At 39.2% G+C, this 27,447-nt stretch overlaps 1 protein-coding gene across 1 annotated transcript in view; it reads right to left on the bottom strand.

The window, feature by feature from the left end:
- TSPAN11 (tetraspanin 11) overlaps positions 1 to 6,994 on the bottom strand; it is a 101,591-nt gene extending 94,597 nt beyond the window's left edge. The window contains exon 1 of the mRNA XM_044678139.1: positions 6,908 to 6,994. Within this exon, the coding sequence (XP_044534074.1) occupies positions 6,908 to 6,994 (87 nt within the window). The remainder of the gene's footprint in view (positions 1 to 6,907) is intronic.
- Positions 6,995 to 27,447: the final 20,453 nt, after the last annotated feature.

Here is a 27,447-nt window from a genome sequence, read left to right as displayed (position 1 = left end):
CTGCTATGAACAGAGTTATTTTTGATAGGGTTGTATGTTTCTACTAAGCTAGGAATTTCCCCAGACAATTTGTATGTTTTGTAGTTACTTTTCTTTATTGAGAAAAATTGTGTTTTTATTTAGTGCAGATCAGCTCACCAGGCAGTCTAGTGACTAGTGCCTAAGAAGATCCCAAAGGTATTGATCCTGAACAGAGTGGGAGTGTGGTAGGTTCACTAATAGCCCAGTTGTTAATCTTTGTTCAGTCAATGTGAGTTGCTTGAGTTATACCTACTGGTATTCCTTGATTAAAGTGAGTCAGAAGGCATAAGAAATCAGAAATCACCAGTGCTTTAGCTGTTTCTATGCTCTATGAGAATGCAGCTTTTAGTATGCAGCTTTACCACCCTCTCCCACCCCAAATCCAAGGCCAGTACATCAACTCCTCATCAAGACAACTCTATTATACAGCAGTAATTATCAAAACTATATCTGGTACTGGCTAAGAAATAGAAAAGTAGACCAGTGGAACAGAACAGATATACAACAGATAGTTGTAAAAGATTATAGTAATCCTGTGTTTGACAAATGTAAAGACCCAAGTCTGGGGGATGAGAATTCACTATTTGGTAAAAACTTTTGGGAAAACTGGAAAGCCGTCTGGCAGAAATGATATATAGACCAATATATTATACCATTTACTAAGATAAGATCAAAATAGATATGTGACCTAGACATCAAAGGAGATCTCATAAGCAAATTGGAAGAACAGGGGATGTGTTGACTCTCAGACTTATGGATAGGAGAAGAATTGATGAATAAATAAGAGACCGCATTGTGAGATAGAAAATGAATTATTTTGAATACATTAAATTTAAAAGGATTTGTGTGAATAAAACCAATGTAGCCAAGATTAGGAAGAAAGCAGTAAATTGGGGGAAAAATTTATAGACAGTTTTTCAGATAAAGGTCTCCTATCTAAAATATACAGAGAACTTTGTCAAACATATAAGAACATGAGCTGTTCCCTAACTGATAAATGGTCAAAAGATTTGTATAGACAATTTTTAGATGTAGAAATAAAAGCTATATATAACTATAAGAAAATGCTCTAAGCCATTATTAATTACAGAAATGCACATTAAATCAATTCTTGAGATATGTCATGCTTATCAGATTAGCTAAAGCAATGAAAAGGCAAGATGACAAATGTTGGAGGAGGTATGGTAAAATGGAGACACATATTCTGCTGGTGGAATTGTGAACTGATCCAACAATTTTGGAGAACAATCTGGAATGATATTCAAAGAATTACAAATCTGTGTATTATATACCTTTTGACCCAGCAATACCACTATTAGACTTATTTCCTAAGGTGATCTGGGAAAAAGGAAAAGAACCTATATGTTCTGAAGCAGTGATGGTGAACCTTTGGCACCCTCTACTCCCCCCACCCCCACGTTTGTTACTAGAAAGGCAGAGTTGGTTTCCATTGTAATCCCAAAGATTTTATTTTGTGCATTACAAACATGATTCAGAAAAGGTCTCCATAGGCTTGATTCGACTGCTAATGGGGTTCAAGATGTAAAAAATGGTTAAGAATCCCTGTGTTAATTAGCCTCTCATTTTGGAAACTAAAAATAGAGTTAAGACTCTACTACAATGAGACTAAACTATAATGATGGACTACTCACTGGGATGCTTACTGAAGGCTGTCTCCAGGAACTACTCTGTATTCTCAAGGCTTTGTCCTAACAAATAGAGCTTCTCCCCTAGTCCCTTGCTTTTGGTTTTATCTCTCCCATCAAGGCTCTCTTAATTTTTAAGGAACAGGTTTTCAAGTCCAGTGAAATTTGACAGAACACCAATTGATAAGTAGTTTCTCAAAGCCTGCTTCTCCTGGTCTCCTTAATTGAAAGAGTGTGTGTGTGTGTGTGTGTGTGTGTGTGTGTGTGTGTGTGTGTGTGTGTAATGATCAAATTGGTTCTTCTAGGGGCAGAAGTAAGGCTGACCTGAGCAAAATGATGAAATGGATTGAGTCCTTGAGTCTCTCCTTCCTCTGCTTAGTATGTACCCCCCAGCACCATTCTTCTCTTATACTTTTTTACTACTCTGTTAATAATGAAAACTTGGAGGGTCAGCTAGGTGGCTCAGTGGATTGAGGACCAGACCTGAAGAAGGGAGGTCCAGGATTCAAATCTGGTCTCAAACACTTCCTAGTTGTGTGACCCTGAGCAAGTCACTTAACCTCTACTGCTTAGCCCTTACAGCCTGGTGTCACTGTAAGTATCTGAGGTTGGATTTGAATTTGTCTTCCAGGCTCCAAACCTGGTCCCCTTTCCACTGTACTACCCAGCTTCCCCAGCTAAATAAATAGAAGTAAGATGTTCCGAATAAGAGCATCGATAGACTTACTATATTCTGAACTCACTGGAGCATAGCTAGATTATTCATCACATTCTAGAAGAAACATTGATAAATGGGCAAATGTTCAAATGAGGGTAGGAGTCTAAAACATAACGGAGGCTTTAAGAATGAATTAATCTGTTCCCTTTAAGCAGCAGAGCTGGAGCCCTGAGTAGGTGATTTAGTAGCAGCTGGGGACAGGTTTGCTGGCTGACCCATCTGGGTCAGTCATTTTAGTCGTAGACAAGTCTTTGTGACCCCATTTGGGATTTTCTTGGCAAAGATATTTTAGTGGTTTTCCATTTCCTTCTCCAGTCCATTTTACAGGTAAAGAAACTAAGGCAAACAGGATTAAGTGACTTGCCCAGGGTCACACAGCTAGTAAGTATGTGAGGCTAGATTTTAACTTAGGTCTTCCTGACTCCAGTCCTGATATGTCATCTACTGTACCCCTTTAAAAAGTCTCCCCTGAAAGAAGAAAAGGGTTATACAGGTACACAAAGCTCCAGACAATAGGGCTTGATGGATGATACTGAGAGCTACTTAGATCATTTCAGGCTGACGGTAAGAAGCAGAGACGTCTTAAGTGAGGAAATTAGAAGCTGTATTCTAAATAGCAGCTAAGGGCAAGCTGTTATAGATGAGCTCTGAAAGAGGACAAAAAAACCTTAAAGTGGAGAAAAGATAAGCAAAGATTTAGAGAACTAGAGCTTCTAAAAAGCAAAATCAGCTAAAAGTTATCTAATTGTGTTTAGAGTTAGCGTTTAGGCAAATAAAAACTACCAACTGGGGTATCTACAGTCCACTGGAGAGGAAGAACAAGGCTGACTCCATCTTGGAGTGAGTTGACTATTAGAATTGCTATGACAACACATTTTTAGGAAATTACAAGGACATTTAGGAAGCCGAATGTCTTAGAATGTAAAACATAGATGTTGTCGTTGGAGAATTTAAACATAGCAACCACAAAATGCTGTAACAGCCTTTATTCTTCCACTACTGCTTAATCCATTTCAAACCTATAAAAATGTATAGCTGTGCCACATAGAGTTGGAAGCATTAGGAAAAATTTGACTTTCCCCTCATTTTAAATAAGTAACATCTTTTGGGTTTAAGTGATTTACTTAGTCTGATTTTTTTGACACCAATGTAGAAAAGTAAGTAATTACTTTGTGTTCCCATCTACAGGAAAAATTGCAGTCAGTACCTAACTTTTGAATGGATTCAGTTCCAAAAAAAACATAAAAAAATTTTATTTGGCATTCAGGCCACAGTTTCCCATAGAAACAATGTAATAATTGGTAATTAAGTTCCCAGCTGGCTCTTGGAAGCAAGATGTAGTTGTAGCCATAGCTCTGAATATTAGAAAGGATTCCTTTCCTTTCCTTTTCTTTTACCTTTAAAAAACCTCCCTAAAAACCCTTCTAACTTAGAAGCAATTCTATGTATTGATTCCAAGGCAGAAGAGTAGTAAGGGCTAGGCAATGGGGGTTAAGACTTGCCCAGGGTCACATAGCTAGGAAAATCTAAGGCCAGATTTGAACCCAGGACTGCCCATTTCTAGCCCTGGCTCTCAATCCACTGAGTCACCTAGCTGGCCCAACTTCTTTACCTCCTTCTTTCCTGCCTCAATAGATGGAAATGATTCAAAAACAGTTGTCAAACTCTTGATATTTGCAAAGTGCTGGGGATACAGAAATACATGTGATTCAGACCCTGAACTCCAAAAGCTTACAGTTCAATGTAAGTAGAAATATATTCATAAATACATATTATACAAAGTTGAGTGTGGTAGGAGCAATGGAGAAATCTTTACATCCTATCCTTGACCAAGAATCTCCTTTAAAACAAGTTTGAGTAATTATCCTTCCTTTGCTTAGGGAGCTCTAGTGGGTGGGTGAGGCACTACATCTGAAGGCAGTTCACTCTACTTTTGGACGAAAGGTTTTCCTTATATTGTGTTGAAAGGAGGTTCTACAACTTTCACTCTTTGTTCCTAATTCTAATCCTTTCACATGACAGTCCTTCAAATAGTCAAAAGCAGTTGTCATCATTTTTCTCTTCACCCGGCTGTTTTTCCCAGCTCCCAGTTGCATGGCATGACCTCAAGCCCTTTACCATCCTCAAGCCCTTCATTGGGATGCCCTGCAACTTAGTAATGTAAAATGTGGGACCCCAAACTGAATGAACACATAAATCATCACACAAAACATATTTCCATATTATTCATTTTTGTAAGTGAATAATCTTATAAAACCCAAACCCCAAATAAATATTTCCAAATAAACAAGGGATAAATCATCTGCTTTCATCTGCATTCCTATTCCAACAGTTCTTTCTCTGGAGGTGGATAGCATTCTTTTTCCTAAGTCCTTCAGAATTGTCCTGGATCATTATATAGTTGTTAGCAGCAAAGTCTATCACATTTGATCATCCCACAATGTTTCAGTTACTGTGTACAATGTTCTCCTGGTTCATCTTGTTTCACTTTGCATCAGTTCATGTAGGTTTTTCCAGTTCTTTCTGAAATCATCCTATTCATCTTTCCTTATAACACACTATTGTGCTATATTTCATCACCATCATATACCATACTTTATTCAGCCATTCCCCAGTTGAGGGACATCCCTTTAGTTTCCAATTCTTTGCCACTGCAAAATTCACAGTTATAAATATTTTTGTGCAACCAGGTCCTTTCCATTAAAAAAAAAAAACCTCTTTGGGATATAAACCCAGTAGTGGTATTACTGCACTAAAAGGTACCCAGGGACTCGTGGTTTAATGATCTGGTTTCTACTTGAGTTTGATACTTTTACTCTATAGTGTGACCCCATTATTTTGTTCAATTCCATTCCCAGGATTCTGTCACTACAGTATCTCACTCCTTGCTATCTATTCCCAACCCATAAGGAATAGTGATGATTTACTCTAGGGGCCAGATAATCTCTTTTTTGGTGTGTCTACATCTGTTATTGGGTTTTCTTCTTCACTACCACCGCCATCTCCTCCCCATGTCCTCTGCCAATGATACTCTACAATATTCTCTCCATTCCTATTCCCAACCCAACTAAAGCATTCCTAGTTAAGGCTATGAGATAGAATCATCAAACCTTAGTGATGAAAGACCTCAGAAGTCATTTATTTCAAACCACATATAAAAAATGCATCCTCTTTACAACATTCACAACTCATTATCCAGCTCTGACTTGAAGTCTTCTGGTGACAGAAAAAGCACTATCTCTACAGACAGCCTATTTTAATATGGGACTAATTCCTCCTGAGAGGAATGAAAAATATTCACAAGACTTGTCCTGAAACCACAACTCATTTTTAGTTAGAAACATCATAGCACATAGTAAGTATAAAGGCATTTAAAATACAAAAATCAACTAAAGACCACAGAAATTTAAGATACATTGGAGAATTCTTTAATTTCCTAAGTCTTTGGCTTTCAAAATAAGTTGCTGAATTTAGATTAGTTTTAAGTACAAATAAAGCTATCAGAATAAGAAATCATTATGAAGCTTTGTTCAGGGTAATGTATCAGAAAGGATACTGGGCTTAGCATCAGATAAAGTTGGTTTTGAGCTTCAGTTTCCCTTATGGGTTGAAGTAGATGATTTCTGAGGTCTTTTCCAAATCTGAGATATTATGATTTTATGTATTCTGCCTAAATGATTATCAGTCTAGAATTAGGGTAGGCCAAATGAATGTGGTTTTATTGTAAGCAAATAGTTATTTTAGGCAATTATTATACTAATTAATTGTTTACTGAGATAATTACTTTACTTCTCTACTTGGTACATGTGGACACAGGTGCAAGCCATTTATAGAAACTCTGGATTTTCCCGAGACCAGCCACTTAGTGTTAAAAACGATTCCATTTCAAATCATCCAAAGCATTAGCCCTTCATTTCCATCTTATTCTGCATTAGAATGTTAATCAGGAAAAACAAATTCATTGAAAACCAAGTCATGATGTCAATGTACCACATACCTCACAAAGAACTTGTGAAGGAAGGAGCAGCTAGGTGGCTCAGTGGATTAAGAGCCAGGATTAGAGATGAGATCGTGGGTTCAAATCTGACCTTAGATACTCCCTAGCTATGTGACTCTGGGCAAGTCACTTAACCCCCATGGTCTAGTCCTTACTTTTTTTCCTATCTTGGAACCAATACATAGTATTGATTCTAAGACAGAAAGTAAGGGTTTAAAAAAACCTTGTATAAGAAAAAGTCCCACCTTCCTTTAGGAGTGGTATGCTTGAACATAAATCCATCATTTTGGTGAATCTCCTATCTTGATGCCATCTTGTAGACAGTCCATGTCAACCTTGTAAGTGAATTCTTTTCTTGGACAACTGCAATGACCATGTATAGTTTCTCAAAGAAGTAAAAATTTATCCATGAGTGATCTTTCAGAGAAACAATATGAGTGGTGATTCATCAACACAATAGTGACTTTGAAACATTTGAAGCTCAAGGAGAAGAGTGGAGAGCGTCCGAAGGTAGAAATCACTTACCCAGAAGAAGAAGTTAAATACAAAGAGTAGATACTTCAGGTAGACAGTTAACCAGTCATCTTGTTCAGATTTGCTGAAATGGTTCATGGTAGTTCCTAAAAGAAGAAAGATAAAAGGTTGAAGAATCCAACCAACCACAGAGAGCATGCCCACCTGCTGGATGTGCTCCCTGGCTCAGTCTCTTTGACTGTCTGTGTCTCTCTTTCTCTCTTTCTGATTTCAAGAGGCAATCCTCAAGAAAGCTCTATTTCAAGGAGTTTAAAGTGCCAGATCACTACCTTCTACCCTGCCCCTCACCAGGAAAGAAGCAATTTCAATTCTGGCTATCAAGATTTGAGCAATAGAGAGAAGACCCTGGGAACCCGGATGAGCAACCCATCCAGGGGGAGCTGCATAAGAAATATGAAGAGAAAAACAACTTTCAGGCTCAAAGTAGCAGGAGTTGAGCTGTCTTCATCATATGTCTATAACACGCATATGTCTTGCTAGTTTGAGCCCCCTCTTCCTATGGAAGCTGTGTATATCCCAGGTTTGTGGTGGGTGGGGGATGTTTTGCAACTGTGATTTCTGCTATGCCAGCTAAGCAAATGCCTTTGCTAAAAGCTAACTGTTTCTAAAAGTATGACTGTTAAAGGGAAGCACACTAGTTGGGGCTTGTTAGCTCTAGTTGTAGGAGTGGCTCCTCCTAGAACCTAAGGTAGCAGCCACCTCTGATGAACCCAATATACTAGTGTTAGGATGAATTTGGGGACATAATCCATAGGAAAAGAGGCCATGTGCTGTAAGTTATCTTTTTCTCCTTATTCCACATCTCAAAAACAATTCTATATTTCCCCTCCATTTTCTCCTTCTTTGAACTAGTGTTGGAATAAGAAGTGGCCCTTCTTCTCAAGGCTAACTTCTCAACTTGAGCCCTTGATTAGATTCCTTTCTGTTTCCTCTGGGACTCTGTCCAATCAATAATTGCCTCTGTCTTCTTCAGTCTCTTCTTATTGACCTAATCCTTCTTCTTGTCTACAGGTCTCCATTATATATAAAGATAAACAAAGCCCTTCACTTAATCTTATAATCCTTTTGACCTACCATTCTGTATCACTTTAGACCCTTTCAAAGTCAAACTTCTAGAACAAGTTTTCTGTACATGTTGCCTCTAATTTCTCCTAGCCATTCACTTCTTGATCACTTTCAATCTGATTTCCAATGTAATCATTTGATTGAAAGCATCTTCAGGTCACCCAATTAATTCTTAACTGCTAAATCCATTCAGAGAAAGAACTACAGAAGTGGAAACACAGAAGAAAAACAACTGCTTGAACACATGGGTTGATGCGGACATGATTGGGGATGGAGACTTGAAATGACTACACCAATGTAATTATCAATAATATGGAAATAAGTCTTGATTGACGACATATGTTAAAACCAGTGGAAATGCACTTTGGCTATGGGGGGGGGAGGTATTTGGGGGGGGGGTGGAGGGGAAAGTAAGAGCATGAATCATGTAACCATGGAAAATTTTTCTAAAAAAATTAAACCTGAAAAAAAAAATAAATCCAATGGTCTCTTCTCAGTTTATTTCGGCTTGACCTCTCTGGAACTGTTGATGCTTACTTGTCCAGTCTTTCCTTTTGGATAGTCTCTCCTCCCTTGTCTTCTTTCTTGACCTTTGACCCTTTCCTCAAGCTCCTTTATTGGATCATCATATTTCTCTCACATACTGAGCATCTCTAAAGGCTCTGTTTGGGTGCTCTTCTCTTCTATAGTAACTCTGCACTCCCATTGGTTAGATTATCCTCTCTAGAGATGACTCCCAAAGTTCATACATAGTATATTTTTTAAACCCTCTATCTTACATCTTAGTACCAATATGGTGTATTGAATGTTCCAAGGTAGAAGAGTGGCAAGGACAAGGCAATGGAGGTTAAGTGATTTGCCCAGGTCACATAGCTAGGAAGTATCTGAGGCCAGATTTGAACCCAGGACCTCCAGTCTCCAGGCCTGGCTCTCAATCTACTGAGCTACCCAGCTGTCCTCATTCCTAGTATTACTTTTGAATTCCATTCTTGCATTGTCAACTCCTTGATGGACATCTACACCTAGATGCTCCATTAGAATAATTAACTCAACATACCCCCAAGTAGAACTTATTATCCTATTGCCTTTTCTTCCAAAATTGTCTATTTCTGTTGAAGACTCTACCATTCCTTCCTTCCTTCCTTCAGGTTTTTAATCTCCATATAATCCATAATTGTTTCTTCCCCCTCAAACCTATATCAAAACAATTGCCCAGTTTCACAATTCTAACCCCACAAAAATGTTCTCAGTCATTCCCTTGTCTTCTTAGTCTGCTTCCAAGAGCTCAGACCTTCTTTACCACTTGCTTGGTCTATTGAAACCATCTTCTGTCTAGCTAGTCTCCTTACTTCCAGATTCTTCTTTCCCAACCCATCCTCTGTATGGCTGCCAACTTGATATTCCTAATGCACAGATCTGACCCTTTCACTCCCCCAGTTTAAAAGTCTAGCATAAAATACAAACTCTCCTAACATTTAAAGTCCTTTATTATCTGGCCTCGACTTGCCTTTCCAGATTTGTTTCACATTCCTTGATTCGATGCACCATATGTTCAGTCAAACTGGCACCCGAGCTCTTTTCTGAACTTGACATTCCACCTCCCACCTCTGTGTCTTTGCCTCATGCCTAGAAAGTACACTCTTCTGATCTCTACCACTTAAAATTCCTAGCTTCCTTAAAGGTTTAGCTCTGGTGACTCTGCATTGGAAGACTTTTGTGATTCTCTTCGCTATTATTGGTGCTTCCTCCTAGCTCAAATTATTTTGCACTTTTTCTATTCATGTTTTATTATGCTTATCTCTCCCCACACCATAGAACATCAGCTTTTTGAATCCAAGGACCATTTTGTAAGCCTCTGCCTTAACACACACAGTGCCTGGCTCAGATCTAGGCACTTCATAAATGTTTACTGAGGTGATTACAGCATCTCTGTTGTAATGGTGGAAATGCTGACATTATAGATGGTGCATTTAAAAACTCCAACAAAAACAGGTTGGTTTTGTCTCAGATAATTCTGCCTGAGAACAAGTTGTGAGCAGGTCCTTAAGAACGATTGTGTGTGTGTGTGTGTGTGTGTGTGTGTGTGTGTGTGTGTGTGTGTGTGTGTGTGTGTGTTTTTTTAAACCCTTACTTTCCGTCTTGGAGTCAATACTGTTTATTGACTTCAAGACAGAAGAGTGGTAAGGATAGGCAATGGGGGTCAAGTGACTTGCCCAGGGTCACACAGCTGGGAAGTGTCTGAGGCCGGATTTGAACCTAGGACCTCCTGTCTCTAGGCCTGGCTCTCAATCCACTGAGCTACCCAGCTGCCCCCTCCAATGTGTTTTTAAGTTAAAACAAACACAATATCCAGAAATATCTAACCCCAACACACCTGTAAGGGTCTATTATCACTCAGATTCAGGTGTGGTGAACTTCCATAACCCATTTTCCTTTGTCTCTGTCCCCTTACCTCCCTTGCCTATGCCCAATGGCATTATTGTATTTTCATGGTTTTTTCCTTCAACATCCTGCCTCCCTGAACCCTGGACTCAGGCCATTCCACAGTGAGTTATTCCTAAATTTAGCCTAGCTCTGACTTGTATTTTACTTGCATCAGCCAAGAGAGAAAGAGAAAAAGCCTTTATCACTTGGAGATGCGTATTTTCAGACCTTCCAAAGATAATTCAAGACTTTTGAGTCTCTCTGTCTTTGTCTCTCGTGACCCCCCTTTACTCCGCCTCCATCCCCCAGTCCAATTTCCTCCTGTCACCTCTATCAGGAAAGTAGCATTGCACAGTGGTTAGAGATCTGGCTTCAGAACCAACAATAACAGGTTCAAATCCCATCTTTGATACTAATTGGTTGCACAAACCTGGGAAAGCCACTTAACGTATCAGTTTTCCAAACAACTTTAAAAAAAATGCATGCCTCCTGTCTTAGAATCAATATTGTGTTTTGGCTCCAAGAGAGAAGAGGGGTAAGGGCTAGGCAATGGGAGTCAAGTGACTTGCCCAGGGTCACACACCTAAGAATTGTCTAAGGCCAGATTTGAACCCACAACCTCCCAGCTCTAGACCTGGCTCTCAATCTACTGAGCCACCTAACTATCTCCTTTAAACAATTTTTTAAAACTATAAGAGACAAAGGAGGTGCCAATCATCATTGGTAGAGAAAATTTCTTAGTGTCAGTTACCTACATTTAGAAAGTCTGAAAATACACATCTCTAAATGAGTATGTTTAACACTGAGAAGAAAAGCCTTGGAGGAAGGGGAAGGAGGAATATGATAGTTATTGGTAAGTATTTGACTTTATAATTATATTACCAATTTGTTGTTTTCTCTTTTGCTTTATTAAAGAGATGAGCGCCATGGATTTAATTTTTTCTATTCTGCTAATTATTTCTTCTGTATAGATCACGCATTTATTTCCATTTAACTTATTTTTCCAAGTTCATGAATTCTTTGTTGAACCATTTATGAACCATTGTCTTCTGATTCCATGCTCTCTTGCATATTCTCAGGGTCTCTGTCTTATCAGGTGTTCAATTTCCTTTATCTTGAAATATTAATTTAGAGACTTTTGTACTCATTTAGGTATCTTGATGACCATCTTTCTATTTTAATAGCTTTCTTGCTGATTTATCTATCTACTTGTGTTCTCAGTTTTTAACTTAGAGTTTTCCTCCTGAGATCTTTGAATATTTCCCTCATTTTTCTCTATTGCTCATTTTCCAATTTCTCATTTCCCAGTGAATTCCTGGGAGTACTGACCTCAAAACTATCTCAATCTCATTCCCCATTGGGAACTTCACTGCCCAAAGTGACTTCTTGAGGGGCCACAGACTTGACCCTTGCTGGATGCCAGTTTCCTTCAGGTCTGGTGTAGCCCCATAAACAGATTAACATCCTGCCCCCAAATTTCCTCTGCTGCTCCAGGAAGCCCACATTTCTGCTTTCCTATACTGTTATGTCTTCCACAAGGGGTTCTGCTGCTTGTTGCCACAGAATGATGGGGTCAGGATTGGGGCGGCAGCAGCAGAAAGAAAATTGCTGAGTAGATGCCAAGGCAAATGGCATTTAGTTGGGTTGTATATCCTGCAAGAGCATGAGAGCTGGTGAAGGAGGTGCTAAACGAGTGTGTTAAGGATTAATCTTTTTTGCTATTAATTCAAAAAACTGTTAACTTGTTAAGCTTCTTCATGTATTGGTCTGTGTAGATGGCAACAATCTTTTCTATATAATTCCTGCCTCAGGGAATAGTCAAGAGTTCTTAAAGATTGGAGAAATTTTCTAATCCTCCATCTTGTTGATCATATGGTTTGGAAGTAGTATTTGAACAATTAAAAGGGTGAGGTGATGCTCCAGTGCTTTCTAACTGAACGGAAGAGATTAAACTACTGTCTGTCTGGGAATCCCACCTTTTCTTACATGGTGATTGAGGGAATATAGCCAGATAAGGTGAGAGTTTGAATTGCTAGAGAAGCAGAGACAAGAAGAAGGGCTGGATCGAGGGGACTGCCTCAAGTGAAATAAAGGACAGCTATGAACCACTGATGACCTAAAAATGGGAGCATATCGAGGGATTTGGGTCTTGGTCATAAAGGAAGAGAGAAAGAAACTGGAGATAAAATTATTCACAACAGAACAAACTGTAAATACCTACTACTGATTTTGATTCCTTAACACCTATGATAAGAATTTGACAGAGGAAAAAAATAAACAATCACAACAGTGAGTGGTTTGTAGTATTAACATGCTTATAAAACAGGAGAAAATGGCAGAATAATTTAGAGAGCAAATACCAGTAAATTGTGTTATGCAAGGACCACATTGAAAAGATACACCAAGAGTTAAGATGAAGAATTAAAGAATTTATTATGCTTCAGTTGAATAAAAAAGGGAAATTGACAATTGTGATTTCAGACAAGATGACAGTAAAAATAGATACTCTCTAGAGAGCCGAGCAGAAAAAGTCCATTATGAGAAAAAGCAGTGTGATAGAATGTTGGACCTGTAGTCAAAAAGATGTGAATTTGAACCCCACCTCGTCACTAATAACTGTAACTATGGTCTCATCATTTAGCTTCTCTGAGCCTCAGTTTCCTTATATGTAAAGCAGAAACAGTAACAGCTGTGATATTTCACAGAGTTGTTACAATTCTGAAATGAGTCATATTTTATGTAAGGTGCTTTGCAACTTTTAAAGCATTAAATAAATGTCAATTATCATAAAGGCCCCATACATAATGATGGGGTCAGGATTGGGGAAACAATTATCTCTCTATCCATTTTCCTCTCTCTTTGTCTCTGCCTCTTTCGTTTCTTCTCTTTATCTCTGTTTCTGTCTCAGTGTCTATCTCTCTATCTCTGTCTCTAAGGACTTTTCATCCCTGAGGAAGAAGAACTAGAAACCCTACTGAAGTCAGTTATCTATTTATGGAGTTTGTTCTGGACAGCCTTGAATGAAAGAGCTCCTCAAATGGCACATTACACATTTACCGGCCTTATAACTTTGAGCAAGTCACCTAACCTGGACCTCAGTTTATTCATCTGCAAGACGAAGGAACTTTCAACTGGATGACCTCTAGGATCTCTTATATCTCTTAACTGTATAATACCATATAGAGACCTCATAAATAAATTTGGTATTAACAAACATGCCCTTTTTGGACCACAGCACAATAAAACTTAAAACCAATAAAGAAATAGGAGCAAAAAATAACCTTAAATGGGGATAGAATGTCCTAAATGAGTGTCAAAGAACAAATCACAAAAATAGTAAAAGATTATACTAAATGAAATAATGACAAAAAGGAATTCTAGAAAGGCCTGTAGAAATAAGTAACAAGGTCAGGCAGATACCAGACCTAGCACATATTGAAGTATACTAGAAAATCACTGCAAAAAGTATAAAGGCAATGCAACAAAAAATTGTGACACATAGCTGGCTGGAGGGAAATCCATAAGGTCTTTTATCTCTGAGGAAAAAGGACTGGGAACCTGGTTGGAGTCAGTTCTCCATTCATGGAATTCATTCTGGACAGCCACAAATGGAGGAGCTGAGGACCCCTGGTCTTGCAGTCTTAAGAAGGTTGTTGGGATTACTTCTGTTTGTACAAGGGGAAGGAGTAAAGAGTGAAAACAGAACCTATATTTATAGGCTTTTAAAAAAATGAAATTAAATTGAAGAATAAAAGAATAGAGAAGGAATAAAAAAGGATCTGATGAGTTAAAATATAAAAGTTAAAATCTTAATTAATCAGGAGAAGGGAAGGGAGGAAGAGGTAAATTAACATTCTGTGGACTAGATTTCATGTTCCTCAATAAAGGAATCATTGTCCTTTGTGGGAGAAATAACATATTAGGAAGTCATTTGAGTAGGACAATCAGAGGCAAGAGACAAAGAGGAGCTAGAGATGATTTTTTCTTGTACGAATACTGGCTGCTCCATCCCTCTCCTTAGGGAGATTACCCAGAGTACCCTACTCTACTCTGGACTCAATAATCCTGAGTCAGTGACATGGCTGCATCCACTGCTTAGATGAACAGGGAATTACCAACACAATTCTAATACAAAATTAGACCATCTAGCCTTAATAACTATGCTGGGGTCAACAAAACAATGACATCTGCAATGGTTTCCATAATGCCTGATTTCTAGATCTATGTTTTTTCTTATCATATGAAGAAGGATATGGTTTTGCTTTTTAGAAATTTGTAACTGCAAGTTAAACATCTTTACTCTGAGGAGTTTAAATGGATCTATGTTCCTTGCCATGGAATAAATGTGTATATTTACATTTCTGCAGTTATATATGTATAGTATACATATATAAATAAGTGAGGTCTTTGTTGCCTTGTTAGAATACATGTATATGATGATATTATTCCCTCTTCCCTATGGAATCCGAGTTAGTATTTTATACAGAGAATACTAAAGTGGGAAGGAGGGATAACCATAAGCATCTCTGTAGAATCATGCGAAAACAACCAAGGCCATTCTTCTGGCATTTGACAGACCATTGGCATCTATCTCATAAGTGATAATTGTCCTTTGATTATTGGTTTCACCTCTAAAACCAGCTAAGAAAGTTCCTCTTTGTCCAATAATGACTTCATAAATACAGTATCTATGTGGGCTCAGAGAGCAGCACTCAGCAACATGGATAAGACCTTCCAGGTCCACCTTGTTAGCTATTAACCTTGGGTTAATTTCCCATTTTGCTGCTCCTTTGGCCCTAGCTCTGTTTCCTTCCTCCCTCTACCCCTCTTACACTTATCCTTTTGTAGCCTTGGGATTCTTCCCCATGCCCTAGCTTTCCTATGCCCATAACCCATGTTGAGTTTCCCTTAACGTTCTTTTCTAACCTTAACATTCTTCTGTAACTAGGACCAAGGACAAAGACCTAGAACAGCGTTGTTGAAGGTTTTCAAGTTCATGTGCCCAAACTGCAATTTCAAGCTCCCCGTGATCCCCCCTTCCTCCCCTCCCCATTACCCCAGAGAGCAAAGGGAGGAAATGCTCACTTTGGGTGGCTGGACAGAGGGGTGGGGCATGCACAAAATGTCATCAGGTGCTGGGAAGAAGGGGACCGGAGCAGCTCTGCATGCGTGCCAATACTTCACCAATGCTGACCCAGAGGGAGATACCATACAAGCTGCACTATAATTTGCTACTGTTACAGGGGAAATGGCAAATTCTTTCTTTTTATTAATGTAGTTATCTCTTGGCTGTTCACACTAATAGAGGGAAGGCATTTCTTTCCCCAAAATAATTTCTGTTGGCTTTTGGGAATGCTTTATTTATTTTTGGAAATGCATCTCCTCTTAATTGCATTCTACCTCATATTAAAATTAATTTGGATTCCTTGAGTAAATACTTATTGCTGGTACAAGAGAGCAGCCAGAAATATTCTAGATGTGGAAGGGGAAAAGGGAAATGAGATGCCATCCTGGAATTCTTCACTTGTCATGGACAAGCCCTATGTGGATAACGGAGATATGAAGATAAAAAATGAACTTTGCTCTGAACAATGTCCAATGAAGAGGGACTTCCAGGAAATGCCCTTTGCTTTCCTGGTTCTGATCCTTTGCCCTCTGACAGGAATATCCTCCTGTGTCCTCCATCTAAATACTTAACTATCCTTTAAGGTCTGTCTCCTTTATGAAATCTTCCCTTATCAACTGGGCACACAGTAATCTTTTATTCCATTCAGCTTTTCCAGCACTTACTCTCTGTACCATTGATTGGGCACTTATCATAATGTACCATTTTGTACTTTTAGTTTTCTGTTCATGTTTTATTTCCCCAATCACACTGTAACGTACCTTTGGTCAGGGGCTATTTTCTTCTTGAGTGAAAAAGTTTCTTTCTGGGTTTTCTATTTGAAAATTTTCTTACGGTTTCCCCTCTATATTATATCCCATTTACTTACCATGTTTCAATAAATTGTATGACTGTTAAAATTAAATCATCTATGCCTTATGAATGGGATCAAGCAGATCCCATACATAAGCAAGAGAAGCATGTTTTTCAAATGTGGGATGGGTATTTAGAGGTGAGAGATTTTCCCATTTTAGTAATTTCAGGGTACATAACAGGCCATACTCCTAGATCTATATCAGTGGTTCCCAAACTTTTTTGGCCTACCGCCCCCTTTCCAGAAAAAAATATTATTTAGTCCCCTAGAAATTAATTTAAAAAAATTTTAATAGCAATTAATAGGAAAGATAAATGCACCTGTGGCCATCACCGCCTCCCTGGATCACTGCAGCACCTACCAGGGAGCGGTAGCACCTACTTTAGGAATCACTGATCTATATTGAACTCGACTCCTATACTACCTCAGCAGACTAGGACAGCTTGGGACTATGGGAACAGGAAATAGTCTAAGAGTTGGTAGACCTTTGAGCATCCTCTAATGAGCAATAAGGGTACTGATGTCTTTGGAAAAATCAATTCAAGCCTGCTGAATACCCTCTGAAGTAGTCACTGGCATGGTGGCCCGAGGGTATTTGATCAGTATGCAGTGGTTAAAGAGGATAATTAATTAATTAACAGCATGCTTCTCAGGGAGGTTACCGAAAGCCAGAGAATCAATCCAGGTGCTGATGGTTATAGCTTCTGAAGCATCCCCAAGTGTGCATCTTGCACATATTGGCCTGTCACACCACAAAAAAAAGTTCTACACCAGAAAGATCACCTCCAGCTTCTGTGATAAAATACGGTCTGAGCCAATCAAGAACAGGCTATTGGGCAATAATCCTGAACAGAAGCAGCCTGGCTCCAAACCTGCAATTCTATAATCATTGAAACCAACTCATCATGATCTGTGCAAACATCTCATCATGAACTGGATATAAAATCCCTATCTTAGGTTTTACATAGTTCACCGAAGCTGTTGCCTCTTTGGTACTTGAACCTAGATCTCTGCCTGCTTCATAATGAGAACAGATGGAGATAACTCCTTTGGACCAGGACTCAATAGACCACTTTCTCCTGGAAGAAGAGGCAGCTAGATAGTGTAGTGAATAGATTGCTGAACTTGGATTAAGAAAGATCAGACATTAAATCCTCTCTCAGACAGTAACTAGCTGTGTGACCCTAGGCAAGTCAATTACCCTGTCAGCCTCAGTTTCTTCATCTGGAAAATGGTGATTATGATAGCCTATCTCCTAGGGTTGGAGTGAAGATCAAATCAGATAATGCATGGAAAGCATTCTATAGAACATGTAGATAATTTGTGGAAAGACTTTCAAGTCTTTATTATTATTATTAATAATGAGGTACTTCATAGGCAGACTACAGCTGTAGAGCGTATGTTCATTTGGGCATTCCATAAATTAGGCTGGGCCCCTTGGGGAGGGTTTGTGGCTATCACAAATGCTTTAGTGATGAAATCATAAATTTGGGGTGCTTTCATCCTATGTTGCAAGCTGGGGGTGGGTGTGTTGCTTTTCCTCTTAGAAGTAACTGCAGAGAATGGGAAGCATTGAAGAAGTCTAGCAGAGCTGCCCAACTATGTTGGGGAGTGAACAGACTGATCTCTGATCTCACTGACGGAACAGAAAAAGACTCCATCCAGCTCAGGCCCAGTTCTAGGAAAGGTCAAAGATTGGTCTAAATTTGGTGAGTAGAGAGAGGGCAGTTAAGATGGGGGCAGGGGGAGAAGGAACCAGAGTTATTCAGAGGAGGATGTGGAGCTGGGGCAAATTCCTTTTAGGTAAAAGCAGAATAAATTTAGTATTAAAGGCAGCCTTGAAGAGGAAGAAAAATCTATTTGAAGAGGGGAAGAAGTCTGAACTCTGCTTTTGTAACTGTAGCTAAAAGAGAGCACAATATAGAAGAAAAAGTTCTGGATCAGAAATGAATGAAAGAGGAAGCATTTGTTTGCATTTACACTACTTACGAAGCACAAGGTAGACAAATAGAAAAAGGGAGATAAATTTTGGCATCAAGGGGCTTGCATTTTAATAGGGGGAGTTAATAAATAGAGAGAGGAATGGTCTCTAGGAAAAAGACTTTTGATCTGGGGAATCACAGAGATCCTGAACTGATCCATGGGAAAATCAATTGATATGGCCTTTTAAAAAGCAATGGCACTGTTAAGCTGATTACTATTCCCAGAGCAAGAGGTAGAAAGTGGAGGTACAAAGGCAGGATACACATGCATAGGAACAGGGCAAGTGGAAAGAAGGTCTGAGAAATTAGGTAGATGGTACAGAAGAGCTTTCTAAGTGACACAGTGGCCACATCTTTTCCACAAGAAAGGTAGGTATGTAGGGGCAGCTAGGTGGCTCAGTGTACTGAGAGCCAGGTCTAAAGAAAGAGGTTCTGGGTTCAAATCTGGTCTCAGACACTTCCTAGCTGTGTGACCCTTGGTAAGTCAGTTAACCCCCATTGCCTAGCCCTTACCCCTCTTTTGCCTTGGAACCAATACACAGTATTGATTCTAAGATGGAAGGTAAAGGTTTAAAAAAAGAGTAGGTAAGATGTCTACCTCTTAGGAGTGAAGAGGGAAATGAGAAAGCAAGAGAGGAGCTGAGAAACCGTAGAAAGTGTCCAAAAGTTGAACATAGGCAGAGGATAGAAGGAAGACTTACAACCTTGGCTGGGAATCAGATTCAGGCAGAAATCCCTTCTTAAACATTAGCTGTGCTCCATTTTAGCTTCTGTTTGCATCAGACCCCTGGCAGAAAGAGATGAATGCAGAATCAAAGATGCTTGAACCACTCACTAGCCACAGCACAGCAGAAGACTGCTAGAAATAAACAGAGCCTTCCTTTGAAAGTGCCCTGGAGAAAGCCGGTCAGATTGTCCCAGCAGTTCACCACTAGAGACGCACACAAGGACTCGCAACAAGATTGGCAGGATCCAGCAAGCATGGAGAATAAAGAGAATTTGATTGTGACCTGGGGGCTTCCTGCCAGGGCCAAGTTAACTATTAATGTACAAACCATAGGTAGGTTGGTTTTCCTCTTAGAGGAGTTGGTGTAGGAATTAGAGAAAAGTCTCTCTACTTTCCTTAGGGAAGTTCAATGACTTCCCTGGCATTCCCTCCCCATTCTGGGATCTGAACCCAGGTCTAGTGCTCCTATTATACCTTGCCTCCCAATTATTCTAAATCTTTCTAAGGAAAAAAAAAAACGTGAAAGTGCTCCGCTTCCTAATCCAAATGGGAAATTCTCCATGTAAAAGAGTGATAAAAGGCAGCTTGGCAGCCCTGGGGGAAGAGACTTTATCATTGCTGAGGTTGGCATGACAATACAGATCTCTTTGTGTTCATAAGAGCTAATTAGTTAATTAAGCTGAGTACTGAGTACTACTCTTCCCCTTACATGCTCTAGACCTCACGGCACTCACATTCTTGATACCAGGGGTTGGCTGTTAATCTGGGTTCCATGAACTTCATTTAAAAATATCTCTATTTTGATAACCATATTTCAGCATAATTGGTTTCTTATGTAATCCTATGTATTTTATTTATATATTTAAAAACATTATTCTGAGAAGGAGTTCACAGGCTCTACCAGATTGCCAAAGGGCTCAGTGATGCAAATAAGAATTCCTGCTCTAGTCAGATCCATGGAACATTGAGCCATAAATAGCCAAGACTCTGGTTCTCCCCCCACGAGTTTCCTAGAAAAACTAACCCAAGCTAATAAATAGAGAAGCAAAGTTTACAACATTAATTTGATGGTCTGAGTATATACTAATGTGCAAACACATAGTGGATACCTGTAACAAATGTGTCAGCCACGTAATTCCAGTAAGGCCTGCTGGAAAGGGGCTTTTCTCTGAGATGAACATGAACCAGCAGGTATTTTCAGAAAAATATACCTTTATATCCTCAGAACGTTCCCTGAATAGCTCCCCTCCTTCCTCCTTGTTCTGGTTCTGCTGGTGACTATGTGTGATTACGGTCACAGAACTATACACAATTGGGCATTTAGAAAGGTACCATGGCATGACTGAAAGAGGTCTGTGCGCTCTGCTATTTTTGGAGGCAGCATTATAAATAGAGTGGGGGAAAACCAACCAATCAAACCTCTCTCCCCCAAAATACTGCTTCTCTTGGTAGACCTGGGTTCAAATCCCATTTTGGATGCCCACTACCTGGAGTGATCTATATAACCTCCATTGGCCTCAGTTTCCTCATCTGTAAAATGAGAGTGTTGAACTAGAAGACATCGAAGGGCCCTTTCCGGTTCTAGATCTGTTACTGTTGGGCGATGCAGTAGATGGAGCACTGGAATCTGAGTATTAAAGCGGGCTCAGATATTTACTAGTTGTGTGACTCTGGACAAGTCATTTAACCCTACCTCAGTTTCCTCTACTCTAAAGCGGTAATAATAAAAGCACCTAGCTCCTTGGGTTGTTTGTGGAATCAATATTTATAAAGTACTTTGTGAGGATCAATATTTTAATATTTATAAAGCACTCTGCAGACCTTAAGGCACTAGATAAATGGTAGCTATTATTGTAGACAATGTTGGACTTGCACTCAAGAAAAACTGAGTTTGAACTCTATCTCAGACATACAAATTATCTCGTATGACTCTGGGCAAGTCACTTACGCTCTCTCTTGGCCTTGGTTTCCTCATCTGTAAACTCAGGATCATACTGACATCAACTTTATAGAAGGGAAGATTAAATGTGAAAATATACACCTGCATTTTATAAGCTTTAAAGCCCAATATAAATGCTAGCTTTTATCAATATTTATGCTCCTATCATACCTGTGTGAACCTAAATAAGTCATTTAACTTTTCTGGTCAATGAGTCAGGAGAGACCCTGAATTCTGGCTCTGACACTACTTACATGAGAGGTAAATAGATGCTACAATGGATAGAATGAAGGACCTGGAGTTGAGAGAGACCTGCATTCAAATCCGGCCTCCTCAGACACTTAAGAGTTCGGTGATCCTTGTCAAGTTTCTTAATCTTCTGTCTGGATCAGTTTATTTGACTGAAAAATGGGGCTAATAAAAGCACCTATCTAGAAGAGTGATTGTGAGGATCAAATGAGATCATATTTGTAAAATGCTGATATAGTGCTTAGCACACAGTAGGTGCTTAATAAATGCTTATTCCCTTCCCCCACTTTAGGCAAGCCATTAAACATCTCTGAGTTCCAATTTCCTCATCTTTATAAAGTGGTGCCATATTATTGACTTTATCTACCTCAAAGGATTGGGAAGAAAGTGCTTTGTAAACATGAAACTGTTACCTGTTATTTAATGAATGCATAACCTTTTGGACCATTATAATTCAAACATATCAAGAAAGGAATCATTATTTATATTTCTATGGAACCTTAAAGTTCACAAAGTGATTTCCTTATAACAATCCTGTGATTTAGAGAGTACAAGTATCATTATCCCCATTTTACAGACTATGAAACTGAGGCTCAGAGAGATGATTTAATTTGTCCAGGGTTACACAGCTAGCAAAAGTTAAAAAGTATTAGGAAAAACCCAGACCTAAAAAACCCTTACCTTCTGTCTTCAAATTGATATTAAGTATTAATTCCAAGGCAGAAGAGTGATCAGAGCTGGGGAAATGGGGTTAATTGATTTGGTCTGAGGCTACATTTGAACTCAGGACCTCCTGTCTCTAGTCATGGTTCTTTATCCACTGAGCCTCCTCCCCACCCCGACAAGCAGTTTTTGGTGCCTTCCCTATGCCAGGTGCTTAGATTGGAATGAGGGTGTGGCACTAAGGTCAGCATATCTACAGCAGGAGAAACCTGGTTGAGAGGGGCCCAATCAAATCCGCTTTGACATTGCTTACCATCCACCTTTCCCCAAAACTGGACTGCATGGACTATAACAAAGAAAACCCACAGCAGGTGTTCATAGTTTTGGATGATGACAAATAAAATGTCTATTTTTTCTCTCTCCTAAAATCCTCTCTTGGATTTTGCTGCCATCCTCAAAATATGATTTCAGGCAGAGTCTACGGGAACAAACGCCCTTTTAAAAAGCCCATCAATCAAATGTTTTTCCTGCTTATCAGCTGTCAAAGACCACACACATAGTTCTTCCATATCCCTTCAGCCTACAGAAACCATAGCAATAGATATGTTGCAAATATTACCTTTACTGGAAAGAACTAGAATAATTAGGTAAGCAAACAAATTCTTCATTCCTAGGAAGGCTGCCTGCCCTCCATAACTCTGCCTCAAATAAGTCCTTCATAGGGGGCAGCTGGGTGACTCAGTGGACTGAGAGCCAGTCCCAGAGACAGGTCCTGGGTTCAAATATGGCCTCAGACCCTTCCTAGCTGTGTGGCCCTGGGCAAGTCACTTAACCCCCACCACCTAGACCTTACCAACAGAAAGTATTGATTCTAAGACAGAAGGTAAGGATTTTTATTTAAAAAACAAAACAAAACAAAACAAAACAAAAACCCAAATAGTTCCTTCACAGTCACCAGAAAAAAAAAGACACAGTTCAGCCCTTTTCCCTTGCCCAAATCTCCCCTACCTGTTGTCTGATTGATGCTTGAACTTCCTGTTGCGGAAGCTTCATTTCTTTAGCTTAAGGATTTGAGCCTTATAAAAATGGAAATATCCTTGTACTGTGGTGCTACTGATGGGGAAATGAATAGTATAACAGAATGGAGGATGTCATCAGAGATTCAGAACAGGAAAGGATCTTGGGGCTCCAGTCCAAGCCCCCCTCTTAGAGGAGTCGTTTAAGTGACTTTTCCTAGGGCAGACAGGTGGTAAGTGGAAGAGTTACAATCCATGTTTTCTGACACTCTACCCCACTGGTTTCTCAATCCGAGGGCTCTGGAGTCTAGTCTGGATACTGTCACAAAGGAGCAAATTCCTCCATCAACTCATCATTTCCTTATTATCATTATTTATCAAGGGCCTGCTACATGCGCCAGCCCCAGTGCTATATGGGATAAATGCAAAGACAAAACGGAAACAGTTGCCATCCCTAAAGAACTTATAGTCTAGTCAGGTCTCTGCAGTGAGTGTTGCTTTCTGCTTCTACATTCTCTCACTTGTTTCTCTTACGTAGGACCCCTGTGGGAGAGTCACTATGTGGCACCAGCTCCTGTGGCAAGAATTCAGCTTCTCAAGGTTCAAAACACAGAACTGCGTTCATTTTATGATGAAATGGACACAGAAAGGACCCTCCTCTGTGCCAAAGGAAAGCCAAGGGACTCCTTAGTGAGCCACCACAGACCTCTCCAGTGTCTGGGACTTACGACACTGCCCTGAAGAGGGTTCTCTGAAGGCGAGATGCCAGGGGTTGCTTCTTTCCATTTGTGCTCCTATCTTTCTCCAGCAGATGGTACACTGCAGCTTCTCTAGAGTGCCAGCTACTTTTTTTTTTTAAACTCTTACCTTCTGTCTTAGAATCAATACCGTGTATTAGTTCCAAGGCAGAAGAGGGGGATTAATGGGGATTAAGAGACTTGTCCAGGGTCACACAGCTAGGAAGTGTCTGAGGCCAGATTTGAACCCAGGACTTCTCATCTCTAGGTCTGGTTCTCTATCCACTGAGCCGCCTGGCTCTCTATGTACTGAGCCACTTAGCTGTCCCCCTTATCCAGAAGCTTCTACTTTTCATCCCTTTATCTCACTTGACTATATTTTCAACTCATTAAAAACACCTCGATGTCAGAATGCCTCTATTTCTTTGAGAATCTTCTTTTGGGTGTCCTGTTCCCATAATCCATGCCCTTTCACGTCAAAGATATGCTTTGTTCAAGTGATTGCACCCTTCCCAAAGGCGCCTCAGAAGGCACAGAGAGGCGATACTAGGACCAGTTAAACCCAAAGGAGGGCCATATGGTGCTGTAAACATTTGTATGCCTTGGAAACAAGAACTAGGGGGAGGCAGGGATGAGACTAATTCTTGATCTGCCACTTACTATCAATGTGACCCTGGCAAGTCACTTCCCATCTGGACCCTTCAGTTCCTTCATTTGTGAGGATTGGACTAGATAATGTTTCAAGCCTTTTTAGCACTATGAGTATGAAATGCACACTTATGATTATTGCCTCCCCCTTTTCCATATTCCAAAAGAGCTTTTGTGATTTCAAACAGAATTCTGATGTTCTAGTTAAATACCTGGTTGGCTAATATTCAGTCTGAAGTATAGGAACATTCTCCAATTTTTTTCCTATTAGCTCTTTTCTAATTAGCTCTACATGATTACTTTCTTTTTTTCTTTAAAACCCTTACCTTCTGTCTTAGAATTAGTTCTAAGACAGAACAGCTACAAGGGCTAGGCAATGGGGGTTAAATGACTTGCCCAGGGTTGCACATCTAGGAAGTGTCTAAGGTCACATTTGAGCTTCAGGCCTGGTGTGCTATCCACTGTGCTACCTAGTTGCCCCCACACCATTTATTTTTTAAAAATTAAATTATTAGGGGGCAGCTGGGTAGCTCAGTGGAATGAGAGTCAGGCCTAGAGACAGGAGGTCCTAGGTTCAAACCCGGCCTCAGCCACTTCCCAGCTGTGTGACCCTGGGCAAGTCACTTGACCCCCATTGCCCACCCTTACCAATCTTCCACCTATGAGACAATACACCGAAGTACAAGGGTTTAAAAAAATTAAATTATTATTTTCTTTTTTTAATATAGCAAACATTTATTTTCTTCCTCTCTCATCTCTTCATCACCACAAAAAGGGAAAATGAACTCTTGTAACAAACATGAATAAACAAAACAAATTCCCAATTGGCCACACCCCAAAATGTTTCATTCTACATATGGTAGGAGGTGGGTAACATTCTTCATCACTGGTCCTCTGGAATCATGGTTGGTCACCGGATTGAGCAGAACTGTTAAACAAAGACTTATATGTATTGATGCAAAGTGAAGTGAGCGGAACCAGGAAAATGATGTACACAGTAACAACAATAATGCATGTTCAACTGTGAAAGACTTTATATGAACAAGGCAAGGATCTAGGGCAATACCAAGGGATTCATGACAAAAATGGATATCCACCATATTGGAAAGGATAGACTGAGTATGAATACAGATTGAAACATATCATTCTTCACTTTATTTTTTCCATGAATTTTTCTCTAGTGTAAGCAATATGTGTCTTGTTTCACAATACAATGAACAGGGAAACTGGTATTATATGATAACATATACACAATCTATATTATATTACTAAAAATCTGCCTTCTTGGGAAGAGGGTCAGTGTGGTAAAAAGGTGGGGGGAAGGAATGAGACAGATTTTGGGGCATAGCAAATGTGAGAATTTGTTTCTTTTGGATAAGTGTATTTATAATAATCTATTACATATTTATAACAGATTATATATATTATTGCTTTGTTACATGTTATATTATGTAATACATAAAAAATAACTAAAAAAAGACTTGTTAAATCTTTTGGTGGTTTTTTTTTGTTTGTTTGTTTTTTGTTTTTTTGTGTGTGTGTGTGTGATGTTCCTAAATAAAATGTTCTCCCAGCTCTGCTTATTTTACTCTGCATCAGTTCATAACAAGTTTCTCTGGACTTATTCCTTCTGCCATTTTTTATGGCACAGTAATATACCATAAAATTAAAACATAATGATAAATTGTTCAGCCATTCTGCAAGTGATAGGCACCCTCTTTGTTGTCAGTGCTTTGACAACATTAAGAATCGCCATAAGAATTTTTAAAATATGGTTCCTTTCCCTCTTTCTTTGTTCTCTTTGGGGTAGAGACCTAGTAATAGTATCTCTGGGCCAAAGGTATTCATAGTTTAGTAACTTTTGGGGGGCAGTGTTCCAATTGATTTTGAGAACAGTTGGGCCACTTTGCTACTCCACAAACCATGCATTAATGTATTTACCTTCCTGAAGTCCATCCAACAATTGTCATTTCCCTTTTGGAGTCAATCTATCTGATTGATGGGTAGCTAGATGGCACAGTGGACAGAGTACTGGGAGTCAGGAAGATTCATCTTTCTGAATTCAAATCTGGCCTCAGACACTTAAAAGCTGTGTGACCTTGGGCAAATAATTTAATCCTGTTTGCCTCAGTTTCCTCATCTTAAAATGAGCTGGAGAAGGAAATTGCAGTATCTTTGCCAAGAAAACCCCAAATGGAGTGTTTATGTAAGAACTGGACATGACTGAACAACAAAATCCTCTGATTGATGGGCAGTGGAACATCAGAGTTCTTTTAATGTGCATTCTCTAATTATTACTGAATTGGGACATTTAAAAATATGGCTATAGATAGCTTGAGTTTCTTTTATTGAGAACTGCTTGTTCATATCTTTTGGCCATTTATTAATTGAGGAATGGCAGTTATTCTTATAAATATGAGTCAGTTCTTATGTAACTGGAAATGAGACCTTTATCAGAGAAACTTTCTGCAAAGATCATTTTTCCAGTTAACTGTTTTCTAAGCTTGGTTTTGTTTGTGTAAAACCTTTTTAGTTTTAAAGAATCAAAATTGTCTATTTTATCTTTTGTGATCTTTTGTTTGGTCATGAAGAATTTGCATCATCTCTATAGGTCTGACAGCTTAACTTCTTCCTTGCTCTTCTATATGATCTTTTATACAGGGTGTCCCAAAAATTTTAAGGCAGTTTCAAGCTTTGATAGCTAAACACACACACACACACACACACACACACACTCACACACACACACACACACACACACACACACACACAATTAAAACTGCCCTAAGACTTTGGGGACATTTTGAATCTAAGTAATGTATACATTTGGTAGATTTGGTATCTTGGTTTATGGTCTGAATTGCTGGTTTATACCTAAATTCTACCAGATAGCTTTCTAGTTTTCCCAGATGGCTTTTATGTCAAATAATATGCCTTTAACCCAAGAGTTGATAATGTCTTTGGGTTTACTGAATATTATTCTACTGGCTTGTTTGCTTCTGTATGCTGTTTACTTAATTTGTTCCTTTGATCATCCTCTCTATTTTTAAACCAGTGTGAAATAATTTTGATGATTACTACTTTGTAGAATATTGTGAGATCT

This window comes from Gracilinanus agilis, chromosome 5 (assembly GCF_016433145.1).
Source record: "Gracilinanus agilis isolate LMUSP501 chromosome 5, AgileGrace, whole genome shotgun sequence".
Taxonomy (NCBI): Eukaryota; Metazoa; Chordata; class Mammalia; order Didelphimorphia; family Didelphidae; genus Gracilinanus; species Gracilinanus agilis.
Note: the sequence above shows the minus strand (reverse complement) of the source record. Positions and strands in the feature narration are given on the sequence as shown.